Consider the following 20,877-nt stretch of genomic DNA (forward strand, 5'->3'; position numbering starts at 1 on the left):
ATCCATCCATCCATCCATCTATCCATCTATCCATCTATCCATCTATCCATCTATCCATCTATCCATCTATCTATCTATCTATCTATCTATCTATCTATCCATCCATCTATCTGTAACAAAAATATATCATATAACCTTTAAAGGCCTACTGAAATTAGATTTTCTTATATAAACGGGGATAGCAGGTCCATTCTATGTGTCATACTTTATAATTTCGCGATATTACACTATTTTTGCGGAAAGGATTTAGTAGAGAACATCAACGATAAAGTTCGCAACTTTTGGTCGCTAATAAAAAAGCCTTGCCCGTACCGGAAGTAGCAGACGATGTGCGCACGACGTCACGGGTTATAGGGCTCCTCACATCCTCACATTGTTTATAATCATTGCCACCAGCAGCAAGTGCAATTCGGACCGAGAAAGCAACGATTTCCCCATTAATTTGAGCGAGGATGAAAGATTCGTGGATGTGGAAAGTTAGTGTGAAGCACAAAAAAAAAAAAAAAAAAAAAAAAATCGTCATTCCGCGACGTTTTCAACAAGAAACTCCGCGGGAAATTTAAAATTGTAATTTAGTAAACTAAACTGGCCTTATTGGCATGTGTTGCAATGTTAAGATTTCATCATTGATATATAAACTATCAGACTGCGTGGTCGGTAGTAGTGGGTTTCAGTAGGCCTTTAAATGTGATTTAAAAGCCTTGGGTCCTCCCATCTTCTTTTACGGTGTTTTATCTGCAAGATAAAGTCGAGTAAAACTGCTTACGGGTTCCCCTGCCAAAACACTGCCATTATTTAGAAACCGTTAAAAAAGCGAATGTGAAAAAAAAGTTGATCATAAAAACCTTTTGAAACACAAAAACAATACAAGTGTAAAAAAAAAAATAAAAAATGGCATATTCAAAAAATAATCAAAAATATTGTATTTTTTCCTTGTTTGTATTTATTTGTTACCAAAACTTGTTTAGGTGCCTAGAGGTGGGTTGCAATCACATGGTCTTGAGGTACATCCTGGCACTTTCGGGTTTCAGGCGATGGTCTAAGCTCCATGAGGCTACTTTTTATTAGATTGTTTCATTTTGAAAGGTTTAGAGGCCAATATAAAAGCGATCATGAAAAAAATATTTGAAGTGGGATGGAGTGGATTTTTACACTCCTAAAGAACATTTTTGTGAAGAAATCTTTGCTTACGGCCCAGCCTCACCCAGTTTCTACATCCATTGGCCCCCAGGTAAATTGAGTTTGAGACCCCTGATGTATGCTGTTGAGCCTACAAGAGATTTTTCTAGTTTATTAATAATGTTAAGTATATTTTGTTGATGCTAACAAATAAATAGCACCAAAGACACTATAATGTGGTCATCCGTGTCGAATAAACCACTTGTCTTTCCTGCACTCCAACAACTAAGCTTTGAGTTTCTAGTATGAAAATTGAGAAAGAAAATACGTTGGATTGGACCAACAATCGAATTCTTTATTACTAGGACGAGGGATGATGTTCGTTAAGAAATTATCGATATCGATGCCAGTAGCGAATCTTCTTATCGAACCAAATCCTCATCAAATCTCACCTATTCCTGACTGCGTATTCATTGTAAATCTTATCGATCTTTGTTGTTGTTGTTGTTTTTATCTAATTGATTTTATTGTTTTTGATTTTATACGGTGTCCTTGAGTGCCCAGAAAGATGCTTTATAAGTAAAAATGTATTATTATTATGTTTTAAGTCAAACAAAAGTCTGAAGAAGTCAAAATACAAGAAGAGCAGTCTAATAAAATAAGAAAAATTAAAAGTCCTACCAAAGATTGTTGTAGTATGTTTAAACAATAATAACTTTCATAATACATAGGAAAATATGAATCTTAGACCATGTTTACACTGCAGACCAAAGTACAAATGTACATTTTTCGAAATCAGATTTTTTTCTCACTGACTTAAGTTTACAAGTAAAATGTGATCTTTAACAGACTACAAGATAAACTCACACAGGCCCCAAGGTGAACCCAATGTGGCCTCGACGTCACTTGAATGCGCAGTTCGATAAAAAACAAAAGAAGTTGACCGGACTTCCGTAAATGAACAAGGAAGTCGCTACTACACGAGACAACATGGACGCCATAGATCAGCGTGTTTGTGGGTTTCTGCCCGGGCTGTTGTATAGGCCAGTGGTTCTCAACCTTTTTTCAGTGACGTACCCCCTGTGAACTTTTTTTTTAATCCAAGTACCCCCTAATCAGAGCAAAGCATTTTTGGTTGGAAAAAAAGAGACAAAGAAGTAAACTACAGCACTATGTCATCAGTTTCTGATTTAATAAATTGTATAACAGTGCAAAACATTGCTCATTTGTTGTGGTCTTTCTTGAATTATTTGGAAAAAAATAAATAAAAATAACAAAACATTTGTTGAAAAATAAACAAGTGATTCAATTATAAATAAAAATTTCTACACATAGAAGTAATCATCAACTTACAGTGCCCTCTTTGGGGATTGTAATATATATCCATCTGGATTCATGAACTTAATTCTAAACATTTTTTCCCAAAAAAAGAAATCTTTAACATCATTATTTATGTAACATGTCCACAAAAAAATCTATCTGTCAACACTGAATATTGCATTGTTGCATTTCTTTTTACAGTTTATGAACTTACATTGATATTTTGTTGAAGTATTATTCAATAAATATATTTATAAAGGAGTTTTGAATTGTTGCTATTTTTAAAATACCGTATATCCTTAAATTGCCGCCAGGGCGCTAATTAATTTAAAACCTCTTCTCACTACTGCGCTTACCAAAGGCATGCGGTAAAAGTAAGCATGCGCTAATTATTTTAAAACCTCTTCTCACTCCGACACTTACCAAAGGCATGCAGTAAAATTTTGAGTGTGATGTCAGGTTGTACCTTAAATTCTACTGAATAGCTCCTAATCTTCTTCCCTTTATGCGATTTCAAATTACCGGTATTGAAATCAGCCTCCTCCATTTTGAAAATGATGACAGGGGAAGTGTCACTTGTGACGTCACGAGTTTGACCAGGCGGTAATACTAAGCATTCGCTAATTATTTTGCGAAGCGAGTTTGACCCGGCAGTAATTCAAGGCAGGCACATACTATATGCCTGGCGGCAATTCAAGGAAATACGGTATTTAAAAAAAAATCTCACGTACCCCTTGGCATACCTTCAAGTACCCCCAGGGGTATGCGTACCCCCATTTGAAAACCACTGCTATAGAGGAAGTAGAAAAATAATGGAAAAAAATGCAGGAGGAAGAGGAAGATTATTGCAAAAAACGAACGTGATTGTACTCCAAATGTTGTTTACTGAGATAGATATCCAAATCTAGCCCAAAACTGATTTGCAGATATCAGATTGGCATCACTTTGGAGCGTTTGGACTGGCAAAATAAAATCCGATCTGTGTCACTTGAGGGCAAACAAATCAGATTTGGTGTCCAGTAGAAATGGAGCACATGATTGACCTTAAAAACTCTCACGCCCATATCATAAACCCCCACAGCTGGTGAAGAAGTTGTGGGCCTTTATACTTTAGTGATTCTTGAATTCCTTCCTGGTGTAGAAAGACGTTTGTGCGACCATATAGTTTGATATGTCTACCTCCTAGAGATGCGCGGATAGGAAATTATATTATTCGCATCACCATAACCGTCATCCACCCGAATCAACATTTTATCAGGACCGTACCCGCCCGCCAACCGCCCGCTGAATTACATCAGAGGTTGGCCACCTTTACCACTCACCGAGCTATTTAAACCTGTTTCACAGAGTAATCAAGTCAATTGGAGCCGCTAACGTTCTCGCGACTACTAAATAGCGTTCATCCTGATGACAATAATATAGTTATGCTGTGATACCATTGCCTTTGACACCTTCAACAACATGTACAAACCGATTGTTCGTCCAGCAACATGTTGTGTGTAGCTTCCGCAATCATACATATAAGATTGAAAGGCATACTGGGTGATACAGAGTACACTGATGGTTGTGATATAAACAACTTTAACACTTACTAATATGCGCCACGCTGTGAAGCCACACCCAAAAAGATTGACAAACACATTTCGGGAGAACATCCTCACAGTAACACAACATAAACGCAACACAATTAATACCCATAATCCTTAGTATTCATGACACAACCTGAATATATTTTACACCCTCGCGCCCCCAACCCCGCCCACCTTACTGACGCACGGGGGGGGGGGTGTATAATATAGTCAGGAAGTGTCATGAATATAAAGGACTATGGGTATTTATTGTGTTGCGTTTATGTTATGTTACTGTGAGGATGTTTTCCCGAAATGTGTTTGTCGTTCTTAATTGGTGTGGCTTCAAAGCGTGGTGCATATTACTAAGAGTGTTAAAATTGTTTATATCACAACCATTAGTGTACTCTGTGTCACCCAGTATGCCTTGCAGTCATGTGCGTGTTGCCGCCGAAGCCACACACAACATGATGCTGGATTGATAAACAGATCGTGCATGATGTAGAAGGCGACACAGCCAATGACTTCATAGCACGCACTAATACTTAATATCTGGGTGTCTGCCGACAGTCATCCAAGAGAATAATAGCGTCTCCTATTAACTTCTTTGCTTCATGACACGGGTCTTAAATGACTCTTTGAATGGCAAAGGATACCGATCCCAGAACCATGTATATCAAATATTCTGGATGGTTCAACCGCCACCCGCCGGAATCTAATTAAAATCTATTTATTCGTCATGTCAACCGCCCGACCCGCGGTTTACCCGCGGACTTCGCGGATGAGACCGCAAACCGCGCATCTCTACTACCTCCGTTATTTCGGTCAGATCACTCCAATCCAATCTTGTTCTGTAACTATAGTGAAATGTTGTGCTCCATCTAAAAAACAAAAAGTGGCGACACTCTCTAGAATGTCACGTGATTGCCACCCAGTAATAGTACTCCCAGTACATGTGCAACAACCAGCTACAGCAGTTTAATGAAGTAATGTAATAATAATTAATTTACAGCATTTACCTTGGATAGCAAACTTCTACTGTATCTTCCACCAGTTGCTTCACCGTCAAACACACCATGAACAGCTTCACCAGTGATTTGGTTAGGTTTTCTATGTAGTGAGTCACCGGGAATCACAGGTGGTGAGTTGAGTGGGTCCCTGTGGAATTCAATGGCTCTGGACTTCCCAGTTAAAAATGTATTTCTTTCTTATATTGTTCAATTCTTCTTAAATTGTATTGAGTGTTAAACCCCGTTTCCATATGAGTTGGGAAATTCTGTTGAATATAAATATAAACGGAATACAATGATTTGTAAATCATTTTCAACCCATATTCAGTTGAATATGCTACAAAGACAACATATTTGATGTTCAAACTGATAAACCTTTTTTTTTTGCAAATAATCATTAACTTTAAAAATTGATGCCAGCAACACATGACAAAGAAGTAGGGAATAAATAAATACTTGTAAAGTTGAGGAATGCTCATCAAACACTTATTTGGAACATCCCACAGGTGTGCAGGCTAATTGGGAAGAGGTGGGTGCCATGATTAGGTATAAAAACATCTTCCCAAAAAATGCTTAGTCTTTCACAAGAAAGGATGGGGCGAGGTACACCCCTTTGTCCACAACTGCGTGAGCAAATGGTCAAACAGTTTAAAAACAACGTTTCTCAAAGTGCAATTGCAAGAAATTTGGGGATTTCAACATCTACGGTCCATAATATCATCAAAAGGTTCAGAGAATCTGGAGAAATCACTCCACGTAAGCGGCACGGCCGGAAACCAACATTGAATGACCGTGACCTTCGATCCCTTCGACGGCACTGTATCAAAAACCGACATCAATCTCTAAAGGATATCATCCCATGGGCTCAGGAACACTTCAGAAAACCACTGTCACTAAATACAGTTAGTCGCTACATCTGTAAGTGCAAGTTATTGCTCACCTAAGCAAAGCGAAAGCCATTTATCAACAACATCCAGAAATGCCGCCATCTTCTCTGGGCCCGAGATCATCTAAGATGGACTGATGCAAAGTGGAAAAGTGTTCTGCGGTCTGACGAGTCCACATTTCAAAGTGTTTTTGGAAATATTTGACATCCTGTCATCCGGACCAAAGGGGAAGCGAACCATCCAGACTGTTGTCAACTCAAAGTTGAAAAGCCAGCATCTGTGATGGTATGGGGGTGCATTAGTGCCCAAGGCATGGCTAACTTACACATCTGTGAAGGCACCATTAATGCTGAAAGGTACATACAGGTTTTGGAACAACATATGTTGCCATCTACGCGCCATCTTTTTCATGGACGCCCCTGCTTATTTCAGCAAGACAATGCCAAGCCACATTCAGCACGTGTTACAACAGCGTGGCTTCGTGAAAAAAGAGTGCGGGTACTTTCCTGGCCCGCCTGCAGTCCAGACCTGTCTCCCATCGAAAATGTGTCGCGCATTATGAAGCGTAAAATACGACAGCTGAGACCCCGGACTGTTGAACAACTGAAGCTCTACATAAAACAAGAATGGGAAAGAATTCCACTTTCAAAGCTTCAACAATTAGTTCCCTCAGTTCTCAAACATTTATTGAGTGTTGTTAAAAGAAAAGGTGATGTAACACAGTGGTGAACATGCCCTTTCCCAACTACTTTGTCACGTGTTGCAGCCATGAAATTCTAAGTTATTTGCAAGAAAAAAATAAAGTTTATGAGCTTGAACATCAAATATATTGTCTTTGTAGTGCATTCAATTGAATATGGGTTGAAAATGATTTGCAAATCATTGTATTCCGTTTATATTTACATTTAACACAATTTCCCAACTCCTATGGAAACGGGGTTCGTAATAAACAGAGGTAAACAAATACAATTCCAAATCACAAAGTGGCCTGACATCCGTCCATCTATACATCCATTTTCTACCGCTTGTGCCTTTTTGGGGGGGGGCTATCTCAGCTGCATTTGGGCGGAAGGCGCTGTACACCCTGGACAAGTCGCAACCTCATCGCAGGGCCAACACAGACAGACAGACAACATTCACAGTCACATTCACACACTAGGGACCATTTAGTGTTGCCAATCAACCTATCCCCAGGTGCATGTCTTTGGAGGTGGGAAGAAGCCGGAGTACCCGGAGGGAACCCATGCAGTCACACAGAAAGATCCCGAGTCCAGGATTGAACTCAGGACTACTCAGGACCTTCGTATTGTGAGGCACATGCATTAACTCCTGTGTCACAGTGCTACCCGTGGCCTGAGATATGATATTCAAATCAAACAGATTTTTGTAGCAACATATATAGCACCAAAATAAATGACTAAAATTCAAATAAGAACAAAATGGTGTCTCAATGGTCTATAGCAGTGGTTCACAAATGGGGGTACGTGTACCCCTGGGGGTACTTGAAAGTATGCCAAGGGGTACGTGAGATTTTTAAAAAAATATTCTAAAAACAGCAACAACTCAAAAATCCTTTATAAATATATTTATTAAATAATACCTCAACAAAATGTGAATGCAAGTTCATAAACTGTGAAAAGAAATGCAACAATGCAACATTGTGTTGACAGCTGGATTTTTTGTGGACATGTTCCATAAATATTGATGTTAAAGATTTCTTTTTTTGTGAAGAAAAGTTTAGAAAGAAGTTCATGAATCCAGATGGATCTCTATTACAATCCCCAAAGAGGGCACTTTAAGTTGACGATTACGTCTATGTGTAGAAATCTTTATTTATAATTGAATTACTTGTTTATTTTTCAACAAGTTTTTAGTTATTTTTATATATTTTTTTCCAAATAGTTCAAGAAAGACCACTACAAATGAGCAATATTTTTGCACTGTTATACAATTAAGTAAATCAGAAACTGATGACAAAGTGCTGTATTTCACTTTATCTCTTTTTTTCAACCAAAAATGCTTCGCTCTGATTAGGGGGTACTTAGATTAAAAATAAAATGTTCACAGGGGGTACATCACTGAAAAAAGGTTGAAAACCACTGGTCTATAGAACCAAAATAAAATTTCAGTAAAAGTTGTGATTTTAACACATGAAAAAAGAATTCTCATCACAATGACAGTATCAATTAATGAATTGTCACCAAAATCTTGGAATATTCTCGTGTCTTCCGCATCTAAATAAATGGTAAATGGGTTCTACTTGTATAGCGCGTTTCTACCTTCAAGGTACTCAAAGCACTTTGACACTATTTCCACATTCACACACACATTCACACACTGATGGCAGGAGCCGCCATGCAAGGCCCTAACCACGACCCATCAGGAGCTAGGCTGAAGTGTCTTGCTCAAGGACACAACCGACATGACGAGGTTGGTAGAAGGTGGGGATCAAGTTGCTGGCAGGGCCACTCTCCCAACTGCACCACGCCATTCCCAATAAATAGGCTGTCAAAGTGTACCAATTTGTCATAGTACGTCCTTTTCATTTTTCTATCAAAGTGAGAGGCGTTATTTAGGATCTAGAACAGTGGTTCTCAACCTTTTTTCAGTGATGTACCCCCTGTGAACATTTTTTTAATTCAAGAACCCCCCTAATCCGACGAAAACATTTTTGGTTGGGAAAAGAGACAGTGAAGAAAAATACAGCACTATGTCATCAGTTTCTGATTTATTAAATTGTATGACAGTGCAAAATATTGCTCATTTGTAGTGGTCTTTCTTGAACTATTTGGAAAAAAATATATAAAAATAACAAAAAACTTGTTGAAAAATAAACAAGTGATCCAATTATGAATAAATATTTCTACACATAGAAGTAATCATCAACTTACAGTGCCCTCTTTGGGGATTGTAATATATATCCATCTGGATTCATGAACTTCATTCTCAACATTTCTTCACAAAAAAGGAAATCTTTAACATCAATATTTATAGAAAATGTCCACAAAACATCAAGCTGTCAACACTGAATATTGCATTGTTGCATTTCTTTTCACAGTTTATGAACTTACATTCATATTTTGTTGAAGTATTATTCAATAAATATATTTATAAAGGATTTTTGAATTGTTGCTATTTTTAGAATATTAAAAAAAAATTCTCACATACCCCTTGGCATAACTTCAAGTACCCCCAGGGGTACGTGTACCCCCATTTGCGAACCACTGATCTAGAATAAACCTCCAGGGAGCGAGGAAGAGAGGAAATCGCTAACCAGTCGATCATGTCGAAAAAGGCACGCAACCTCGTAACCACTGCGCCGCTATAAATACTTCATCTACGTTACCGCTTATAACAGCAATCACCAATACTTGGTTAATTTTTAAGTCACAAAATGTAAATGGATCGTTGTATTTGGATGGTTTTTTATGGGAATTTGTGAGCGGAACAGAGGACCTCCCATTTGCTCCCCTGTTGGCAGACTTACCGTATTTCCTTCAATTGCCGCAGGGCATATAGTATGCGCCTGCCTTGAATTACTGCCGGGTCAAACTCGCTTCGCAAAAAAATTAGCGCATGCTTAGTATTACCGCCGGGTCAAACTCGTGACGTCTCGAGTGACACTTCCCTTGTCATCATTTTCAAAATGGAGGAGGCTGATTTCAATACCGGTAATTTGACAGAACGAGAGGGGGAGTCTAATTCTGTCGTCGCCCGCACTTGAGGAGCCGAGCTAACTAATAGCAGCGGTCTGATAGCAGTTTTCTAAACTGGACTTTCATTCGAAGCAGGAGGTAATGAAGGAAGATCTCCATGTAGACAGAGAGACTTTTAAAACTGAAGAAAGATAAGGAAGACTTCTATAAACAAGTTATCGATGCTTTTGATCAGAAGGAGCTGGCATGGACTTCATTTATAAGTAAAGCTAAGACCATAATAGCATTTTTTTAATTAAATGTGCTTTTCATGATGGTATCCTTTAATTTTTACTGGATGCCTTTGGTAAGTGCCAGAGTGAGAAGAGGTTTTAAAATAATTAGTGCATGCTTATATTTAACGCATGCCTTTGGTAAGCGCAGGAGTGAGAAGAGGTTTTAAATTAATTAGCGCCCCGGCGGCAATTCAAGGAAATACGGTAAATTTAAATTTATTTACAAGTTGGAATGTAAAAAAAAAAAAAATGTCTCATGTCTTTCATAATGATTGTGAACAATAGGTACAATTCCAATAAAAGTGCATTTCCCCTTGAAAATCACACATTTTCTGAAAATAACAGGTTAGGGTTGTAAAATCCATAGAAACAGATCTTTTTGTATTTACTGTGAGTCTAGATTTACTTGTCCCGAGTGTAAACATTGATCCATCATTCTGACATTAAAATATTGGCCATTAAACACCAGTACATAAAATTAAAATGTGTAATGAATTCCAGGAGAAACATCGTAAGTCTCATGTCTGACCTAAAGTGTGTTTGTGCCCTGCAGACGTCCAGCAGCTGATTGGTCATCAAGAAGAACATTCACCTCAACCACAATGGATTTCCACTTTGAAGGAGGAGAATATCCATTTCCTCCATGTTAAGGAGGAAGAGGAAGAATTGCGGATTACTCAGGACGAGTGTCGTAAAGGGCCGACGGAGGCGGATCCCGCCAAGTTGCTGCTGACTGTTGTCTCTGTGAAGACTGAAGACCATGAAGACAAACCAGAAGACCACCAGCTGATTGGTCATCAAGACGAACATTGCTCTCAGCCGCAAGAGATCTCCACTTTAAAACAGGAGAATCTGCATTTCTTCCACGTCAAAAAGGAAGAGGAGGAACTCTGTATCACTCCAGAGGGAGAATTTTTTTCCGGGCCCGGGCCAGCTGATCCCACCAAGTTGCAAGTGACTGTTGTCTCTGTGAAGACCGAAGACCATGGAGACCAACTAGAAGCAGACAACTTCTTATCTCCACTATCAAATAGTGAGGCTGAAGACTCTGTTAAAGAACCTTCAAGCAGCGATACAGACTGTGAAGGTGATATGAGGACTCACACTGACAACAAACACTCTAAAAGCTCGAAAATGAAGACAGGTAAAAAATGTTTTACCTGCTCAGTTTGTGCCAAACATTTTACTCAAAAAGGCCATTTGACTCGACACATGAGAACACATACAGGCGAAAAACCGTTTAGTTGTTCTGTTTGCGGTAAAAAAGACACTCAGAAGGCAAATATGGTAAGGCACATGAACACGCACAAAGGAGAAAAACCTTTTAGTTGTTCAGTTTGCGGTAAACTATATAGAAAGGCAGATATGGTGCTACACATGAGAACACACACAGAAGAAAAACCCTTTATTTGTTCGGTTTGTGGAGAAAGATTCACTCAGAAGTCCACCATGGCAAGACACATGAACAGGCACACTGGAGAAAAACGTTATAGTTGTTCGGTTTGCAGTAAAAGATTCTTAGAAAAGAGAGGTATGGTGCGACACATGCACACACACACAGGAGAAAAACCTTTTAGTTGTTCGATTTGTAGTAAAAGATTTTTAGAAAAGAAAGATAAGGTAAGACATGAGAGAACGCACACAGGGGAAAAACCATTTAGTTGCGCTGTCTGCGGCAGAAGATTCACTCTGAAGGGAACTATGGTAATACACATGAGCACTCACACGGGCGATAAACCCTTTATGTGTTCAGTTTGTGGGAAAAGTTTTGCTCCAAAGTCAAGGTTGGTAAGACACATGAACACGCACACGGGAGCAAAGGCCTTTAGCTGTTCTGTCTGTGGTAAAAGTTTCTTAGAAAAGAAAGCTATGGTGAGCCACGCACGAACGCATACTGGAGAAAAACCCTTTAATTGCTCAGTCTGCGGAAAGAGATTCACTCAAAAGGGAAATATGGTCACACATATGACCACGCACGCAGGCGAAAAACCCTACAGTTGCTCAGTCTGCGGTAAAAAATTCACTCAAAGGGGAAACATGGTAAAACACATGACCAGGCATGCAGGGAGGAAAACCCTATAGTTGCTCAGTCTGCATAAAAGATTCACTCAAAAGGTAAATTGACCGCACGCAGGTGAAAAACCCTTTGGTTGTTCAGTTTGCCTTTAACGTTACTTACTGGGACACACAATAGTCTCAAAGGCCGACTGAAACCCACGACTACCGACCACGCAGTCTGATACTTTATATATCAATGATGACATTTTAACATTGCAACACATGCCAATACGTCCGGTCTAGTTAACTAAATTGCAATTTTAAATTTCGCGCGGAAGAATCATGCTAAAACGTTGCGGTATGATGACGCGTACGCGTGATGTCAGGCATTGTAGAGGACATGTTGTTCCAGCACCATTCCCAGCTATAAGCAGTCTGTTTTCATTGCATATTTCCACAGTATTATCGACATCTGTGTTGCTGAATCTTTTGCAATTTGTTCAATGAATAATGGAAACGTCAAAGAAGAAAGCTGTAGGTGGGAAGCGGTGTATTGCGGCCGCCTATGGCAACACAAACACAGCCGGTGTTTCATTGTTTACATTCCCGAAAGATGACAGTCAAGAACTGTCTTCTATGGAACAGAGATGTCAAGCGAACACGGTTGGATTGGACAATACACAAAGTACAGTGTATTATGCAGCGATCATTTCGAAAGATCAAGTTTCGAAGAGGGTCCCTTGCGAAGGGCAGAGATGGGCATCGCCACCACCTGTCGACTGGTGCTGAAGAAAGGTGCGGGGCCGACCTTCAGGTTGTACAGGTACGACCCTATAATCTCACTAAAACACTAGTAACACAATAAGCAGATAAAGTATTTTTCAGAATTATCCTAGTAAATGTGTCTGATAACATCTGAATCGCTCCCACTGCCCTCGTCTTTTATTTTTTTAAATTATTTTTCCTTGTCCTTCACTTTCACTTTCCTCATCCACGAATCTTTCATCCTCGCTCAAATTAATGGGGAAATTGTCGCTTTCTCGGTCCGAATCGCTCTCGCTGCTGGTGGCCATGATTGTAAACAATGTTCAGATGTGAGTAGCTCCACAACCCGTGACGTCACGCGCACATCGTCTGCTACTTCCTGTACAGGCAAAGCTTTTTTTATTAGCGACCAAAAGTTGCAAACTTTATCGTCGATGTTCTCTACTAAGTCCTTTCAGCAAAAATATGGCAATATTGCGAAATGATCAAGTATGACACATAGAATGGACCTGCTATCCCAGTTTAAATAAGAAAATCTAATTTCAGTAGGCCTTTAAACAACTTTTAATAAGTTGATCGCAACATGAATGGTGATGTTTTCCACACCTTTTTTTTATTGTATAAAGAAGTGTACATCGATGATTATGGCATTGTGCTTTGAAAAATACTTATAAAAATGTTGTGCATGCATGCATGGTTTTAATTACATTATTATTTATGCTAATACTCTCTAGTTGTGCTAATATATTAACAGGAACTGCCCTGTGATGCAAACATACTATCATGAAAACAATGATATTGTGTTGTTCTATGGGACAAAATATGTCCTATAACATCTGAATTATAACATCACGCTATAACATTTTTAAACTTCACAGTGGCGCTTTGACATGTTTCGTAACATTAAATATGAAATGAGTGGAAATTAAATCAAGTTTCGTGCACCACAATTTTAACATGCTTTCGATAAGTTGGCATCTTGTCCAGGGTGTACCCTGACAAGCGGTAGAATATACTTGAATTGATAAAGACATTTAAACTTATCAAAAACAACATAATAAAAATTTCTACAGGCAATTACAGAAGTTGCTTCACTGTACAGCAGGGGTCACCAACCTTTTTGAAACTAAGAGCTACTTCTTGGGTACTGATTAATGTGAAGGGCTACCAGTTTGATACACACTTAAATCAATTGCCAGAAATAGCCAATTTGCTAAATTTACCTTAAACTCTGTTATTATTAATAATTTATGATATTTATCTTTGTGGAAACACTTATCATCTTAATGATTTCTCACAATAAATATATATATTTGATGACATCTTTTAAATAGGTTAAAATCCAATCTGTACTTTTAGAATATAAAAAAAATTGGACCAAGCTATATTTCTAACAGAGACAAATCATTATTTTTTCTAAATTTTCCAGGACAAAAAATTAAAAATTAATTTAAAATACTTTGAAAAAGATTTAAATTTGATACTACAGATTTTCTAGATTTGCCAGAATTTTTTTTATTTTTATTTTAATCATAATAAGTTTGAAGAAATATTTCACAAATATTCTTCGTCGAAAAAAACAGAAGCTAAAATGAAGAATTAAAATAAAATCGATTTGTTATTCTTTACAATAACAAACATAAATTTACTTGAACATTGATTTAAATTGTCAGGAAAGAAGAGGAAGGAATTGAAAAGGTAAAACTGTATATGTGTTTATCCATCCATCCATTTTCTACCGCTTATTCCCTTTTGGGGTCGCGGGGGGCGCTGGCGCCTATCTCAGCTACAATCGGGCGGAAGGCGGGGTACACCCTGGACAAGTCGCCACCTCATCGCAGGGCCAACACAGATAGACAACATTCACACTCAGATTCCTAAAATCATTATTAAGGTTGTATTTTTTCTCTAAAATTTTCTTTCTGAAAGTTATAAGAAGCAAAGTAAAAAACTAAATGAATTTATTCAAACAAGTGACGACCAAGTCTTTAAAATATTTTCTTGGATTTTCAAATTCTATTTGAGTTATGTCTGTCTTAGAATTAAAAATGTCGAGCTAAGCGAAACACACTTGCTAGTAAATAAAATTTAAAAAATAGAGGCAGCTCACGGGAAAGTGCTGCTATTTGAGCTATTTTTAGAACAGGCCAGCGGGCGACTCATCTGGTCCTTACGGGTGACCTGGTGCCCGCGGGCACCGCGTTGGTGACCCCTGATGTACCGGCATCTACAGTCATTTTTTTCAGTGTCACAACAGTAACATCCAACATTTACTTGGAGACAGGACTTCTGTGGTATTTCTTGGTAAGCCGCTTCTCAGTCAAACACAACATCAGCAGCTTTTCCATTTTTCCACGGAAAACAGTCTGCCGTTTAGAAATTGTTCAACATCCCTGGCTGGTGTTATTATAACCTTTATTGACTCTTTCTACTTCAGTCCGGTGCAGATTGTAGCAGTGCTGTAACAATTGAATAACAAACGAATGCAGAAGCTAAATTGCTAGTGTTGGTGCAGCAGAAGCCATGTCAAGTTGTCGCCTAGACTCAAGCACATATTTGGAAAACAAGCATATTAATAGAAAGAAGTCAACTGAAAACAGTATAAAGTTTGCCTACATGCACTACATGCTTCCAATAGGAACTTTTGTAAAAATTCATTACAGAGTAGATGAATAGTTCATTAAAAATGGGTGGCGGGGGGAATTGGGGGGAGTGCAGTGTTGCTGCTGTGTTCAGCCTGTCACTCTTGTCGAGGGGAGCCAAGTCAACAACATGATGGAGTTTGCAGTGACCACTTTGTCAATGTCTGTATGAACTTATAATAAAATATAAAAGTCTGTTTATGATTGATTTACTTTTTTTAGTCTCCATACACTTGCATACGATAAATTGTCTTTAGGGCTTTATTTATAAATGGTTAATTTCTATAGGCTAGTAAGGTCAAGTGTTGTACCTGACAAGCTTCAGCTACCTTGCTTCTGCAGCCTTCATCAGAGGTGTCTGGAGGTATCAGAAGGCTGCAGAAGCAAGGTAGCCGAAACTTGTCAGGTACAACACTTTACCTTACTAGCCTATATAAATCCACCATTTATAAATACACGTCAGTAGGCTGAATGAACCTCTTCAACATATGTCATTAGGACTGGTCCAAATGGAATGGTTTTGTTGTTGTAGCGTGTTTATTTAAAGGATTATCAGGAAAATGTTGCTAAATATTAATAATAGGGATAGGCTCCAGCCACCCCTGTGACCCCGAAAAGGACAAGCGGTAGAAAATAGATGGATGTGTAGATTAATAAATCTCTTGTAGCTGCAAATTCCATAGCAACAACATACTGTATCTTGATGTCAGTGAATATTGCTGGGACAACAGGAAATTACTAACATTTTCGTTTTATTTATTCATTTTAATGTTAATAAAAGGAGTGAGAAAAAGTCAAAACTTACATGTCCCGCCATCCTATAATTTTACATGAATAATCGTTTGTCTGCTTCCATGTAATGTTAATTTCAACACCTAATAAAACAAACAGTAAAAAAAGAAGAAATAATACTTGATCGCTCAGTCCATTCCAGAGTTTTACAGCATAAACCAAGACACAAAAGTGTTTTGTACATGAATAAAATAACAAACAATCCACATAAATCATATTTATCCTGAATATTTTCTAGCGGTTTATATTTTTTTGCTTTGAACATGATCTTTACTGTTTAATATTTTACTTGCAAACTTTTATCAGTTTTGCCTGAAGAAACAATGACTGTCATCCCAAAAACCTCCTATGTCAATAACCCTGAATCAGGGGTGTCCAAACTTTTTCCACTGAGGGCCGCACACTGAAAAATCAACGCAAGCAGGGGCCATTTGGATATTTTTTTTATTTCAAACACCAATACAATATATGTGTAAAAATATACATTTAGGCCTCCACTCACTCAGGCTTGGTCCCAGGGACCCCACAATATTTTGGTCAAAAAAATATTTAAAATGTGTCATTATTTCGTATTATTGTTATTCAAGGTTTAAATATCTAGATCAACATTAGGTCTATTTGTCAATATAACGTTTTTAAAGATTGAAGTTGTATGCCCTTTTTGTCAAAGAAAACCCTGTAATGTTATGGGAAAAAACACAAAATATGCAATAGTTTTTCCCAATGCCATTTTAAAGTGGAATATTTGAGATTATATAATAATTGGAGCCTTAAAAATGTCAACACATAACAACATTGATTTTAATGTATTATATTTTTTTTTTAGCAATGACAAAAAAAATCCTACTAAAATTATTGGGGATCCAAAAGGGTCCTACTCATTAAAAATAAAAAAACAATTTTTTTTTTACTGTTTACTTTAAACACAATCGTCTTGAGATCAACTTCGGATCCATCTGTCAATTATAACTTTTGTTGTTGTCTGTTTTTTGTTTGTTCTTATTAGGCCCTTCTTTAGAAAAAAACAACTTTGTTTTTTATATGGCAAACACAAAGTATGCAACATTTTCCCCCCAAAATGTCTCAAAGTGGAATATTTAATGTGACATTATTTTGATTAATTATTCTTTTTTAAAGAAAATAACACCCTGCATGGCAGATTTGTGTTAGTAGAGTAAACATTGCAACATTTTTTGTCACATTTCACCAGTTTGCTCTTTTATACCACTTTTTCTGTTTTTTATTTTTTTAATCGTATTTTTAAAATGTGCTTAGGGTCGTTAAAAAATTACCTGCGGGCCGCAAATGGCCCCCAGCCCGCACTGTGGACACTCCTGCCCTAAATGCTCTTTTATGAAGAAGAAATAGAGATTGTGCAGAACTCTTGAAATTGTTTCTCCAAACTCTTTTTTGCCTTCACAATAAAATATATGTGTGTGTCACATCCTAAAATAAGATTCACAGAAGAATAGCTTATATAGTTACTATGATTTAGCTCTATTTGTGTCAGTCTAAGTCAAGTCACATAAACATTGATCCGTTATTCCGACACTACATTGTTGGCTATGAAACACTATGCACACTTATAGTTAATTAAATAAAATGTGTAGGGAATTCCAGGAGAAATATCTCAAATAACACGTCTGAGTTAAAGTGTGTTTGTGTCCTGTAGACATCCAGCAGCTGACTGGCCATCAAGAAAAGCCGCAAGAAATCTGTACTTCAAAACAGGAAAATATCCATTCCGTCAACATTGAAGAGGAAGAACTCTGGGTCACTCGGGGTCAGGGTCTTCTAGGGCCGAAGGAGGTTGATCCCACCACGTTGCCACTGACTGTTGTCTCTGTGAAGACTGAAGACTATGAAGACAAAACCCAAGAGCTGACTGGTCATCTAGAAGAATATTCCCCTCAGGTAGAAGGGATCTTCACTTTAAAGCATGAGATTCCGCATTCACTCCGCTTTAAAAAGGAAGAGGAGGACTTCCGGATCACTCAGGACTCAGAGAGTAAATGTCTTCGAGGGCCGGAAGAGGCTGATCCCACCAAGTTGCCACTGACTGTGAAAACTGAAGACTATGAAGACAAACTTCAAACTGATAACCTCTTAGCTCCCCTATCAGATAGTGAGGCTGAAGACTTTGTTGAAGAACATTTAGGCAGCGATACAGACTATGAAGCTGATAGGACTCAGACTGACAAAAAACTCTCTAAGAAGAAGAAAGAACCTGTGACGTGTTCAGTTTGTGCCAAAATCTTTACTCAAAAGAGCCTTTTGACAAGACACATGAAAACACACAAAGGAGAAAAAACATTTAGTTGTTCAGTATGTGGGGCAAAATTCACTCTGAAGTCAAGTATGGTAAGACACATGAACACACACACAGGGGTAAAACCCTTTAGTTGTTCAGTTTGTAATAAAAGATTCTTAGAAAAGAAAAATATGGAAAGACATGTGCAAACGCACACAGGAGAAAAACCTTTCAGTTGCTCTGTATGTGGAAAAAGATTCACCCAGAAGGGAACTATTGCAACACACATGAGCACACATGCAGCAGAAAAAGCCTTTAGTTGTTCAGTTTGTGGGAAAAAATTCACTTTCAATTCAAGTTTGGCAAGACACATAAACTCACACAAAGGAGAAAAACCTTTTAGTTGTTCAGTTTGCAATAAACGATTCTTAGAAAAGGTTGATGTAAAAAGACACATGAGGACACACACGGGAGAAAAGCCCTACAGTTGCTCTGTCTGCAGTAAAAGATTTAGTCAGAGGGGAAGTATGCTCACACACATGAGCTCACACATAGAAGGAAAACCCTTCGGTTGTTCTGTTTGCGATCAAAGATTTTTCTTGGAACCCACAATGACCAGACACATGAAAACACATTCAGGACAAAGACCGTTTAGTTGCACTGTTTGTGGTAAAAATTATATTTTTCAGGCACATTTGACCGAACACATGCAGACACACAGTAAAAAGTAAAGGTCTTCCTCTCCAGTTTGTGCTAAAATTGTAAAATTGCGATGTCAGTTGTGAGAAGTCGCATTAAAAGAAATGTGTTGTGTTTATGATAACTCATTCCATCCTAAGTTGGTGTGCAAGAAAAACACATAGATTAATGACAACATGAATGCTTGTGTTTTTCTCACCTTCTTTTGGATTAGAGCAGGGGTGTCAAACTCATTTTAGCTCAGGGGCTGCATGGAGGAAAATCTGTGCACACGCCGGCCGGGCTATCAAAATCATGGCATTAAAACTAAAAAAAAAATAAAGACATTTTCATATTGTTTTCTTTCTTATTTTGGCCAAAAATAGAACACGTTGAAAATATTACAATAAAAATTTTGAATAAAATGCGGGTAGCCGTAAAGTTTAGATCATGAAAGAAAGAAAAAGTGAATGGTTTATAGCTGATGAAATTTACATATGCATATAACATTATAACATTTGTTTTGTATTGTATTATTTTTTAAATGAATTAACGTTTTTGACAACCTTTTACCAAAACACAATATAGAACGTGAGATATAACAGAATAATGGATACATTTATCTTTCCAAAATGGTTACAAAAAAGTGGGACCCCAAAAGCTACTAAAAGCCCCTTATTGCAGTGAAACTTGTCAAAAGACATGTAACCCTAACCCTGCATATATATACAAACCCCGTTTCCATATGAGTTGGGAAATTGTGTTAAATGTAAATATAAACGGAATACAATGATTTGCAAATCTTTTTCAACCCATATTCAATTGAATGCACTACAAAGACAAGATATTTGATGTTCAAACTCATAAACTTTTTTTTTTTTTTGCAAATAATAATTAACTTAGAATTTCATGGCTGCAACACGTGCCAAAGTAGTTGGGAAAGGACATGTTCACCACTGTGTTACATCACCTTTTCTTTTAACAACACTCAATAAACATTTGGGAACTGAGGAATCTAATTGTTGAAGCTTTGAAAGTGGAATTTTTTCCCATTCTTGTTTTATGTAGAGCTTCAGTCGTTCAACAGTCCGGGGTCTCCGCTGTCGTATTTTACGCTTCATAATGCGCCACACATTTTCGATGGGAGACAGGTCTGAAATGAAGGCGGGCCAGGAAAGTACCCGCACTCTTTTTTTTACAAAGCCACTCTGTTGTAACACTTGTCTTGCTGAAATAATGAGGGGCGTCCATGATAACGTTGCTTGGATGACAGCATATGTTGCTCCAAAACCTGTTTGGACCATTCAGCATTAATGGTGCCTTCACAGATGTGTAAGTTACCCATGCTTTGGGCACTAATGCACCCCCATACCATCACAGATGCTGGCTTTTGAACTTTGTGCCTATAACAATCCGAATGGTTATTTTCCTCTTTGTTCCGGAGGACACCACGTCCGCAGTTTCTAAATATAATTTGAAACGTGGACTCATCAGACCACAGAACACTTTTCCACTTTTCATCAGTCCATCTTAGGTGAGTTCGGGCCCAGAGAAGCCGGCGGCGTTTCAGGATATTGTTGATAAATGGGTTTGGCTTTGCTAAGTAGAGTTTTAACTTGCACTTACAGATGTAGGGACCAACTGTAGTTACTGACAGTGGTTTTATGAAGTGTTCCTGAGCCCACGTGGTGATATCCTTTACACACTGATGTCGGCTTTTGGTGCAGTACCGCCTGAGGGATAAAAAGTCTGTAATATCATTGCTTACGTGCAGTGATTTCTCCAGATTCTCTGAACTATTTGATGATTTTACGTACCGTAGATGGTAAAATCCCTAAATTCCTTGCAATAGCTCGTTGAGAAATGTTGTAATACTATTCGACAATTTGCTTACAGGGTGGTGACCCTCACCCCAT

General features: G+C 38.0%; 1 protein-coding gene across 5 annotated transcripts in view; it reads left to right on the forward strand.

Annotated features, from left to right (window-relative positions):
- Positions 1–19,319, forward strand: part of LOC133554611 (zinc finger protein 135-like) — a 42,717-nt gene extending 23,398 nt beyond the window's left edge. For 2 of the 5 annotated variants that reach the window (XM_061903569.1, XM_061903562.1), the window contains 2 exons: positions 10,389–10,979; positions 17,705–19,319. In XM_061903569.1, the coding sequence (XP_061759553.1) occupies positions 10,389–10,979; positions 17,705–19,014 (1,901 nt within the window). In that variant the 3' untranslated portion in view covers positions 19,015–19,319. Of the gene's footprint in view, positions 1–10,388; positions 10,980–12,478; positions 12,657–17,704 lie in introns of all 5 variants that reach the window. The other 3 variants (XM_061903587.1, XM_061903593.1, XM_061903578.1) reach the window with 3 other exon arrangements.
- Positions 19,320–20,877: the final 1,558 nt, after the last annotated feature.

The sequence above is a fragment of the Nerophis ophidion genome, linkage group LG01 (genome assembly GCF_033978795.1).
Source record: "Nerophis ophidion isolate RoL-2023_Sa linkage group LG01, RoL_Noph_v1.0, whole genome shotgun sequence".
Classification (NCBI taxonomy): domain Eukaryota; kingdom Metazoa; phylum Chordata; class Actinopteri; order Syngnathiformes; family Syngnathidae; genus Nerophis; species Nerophis ophidion.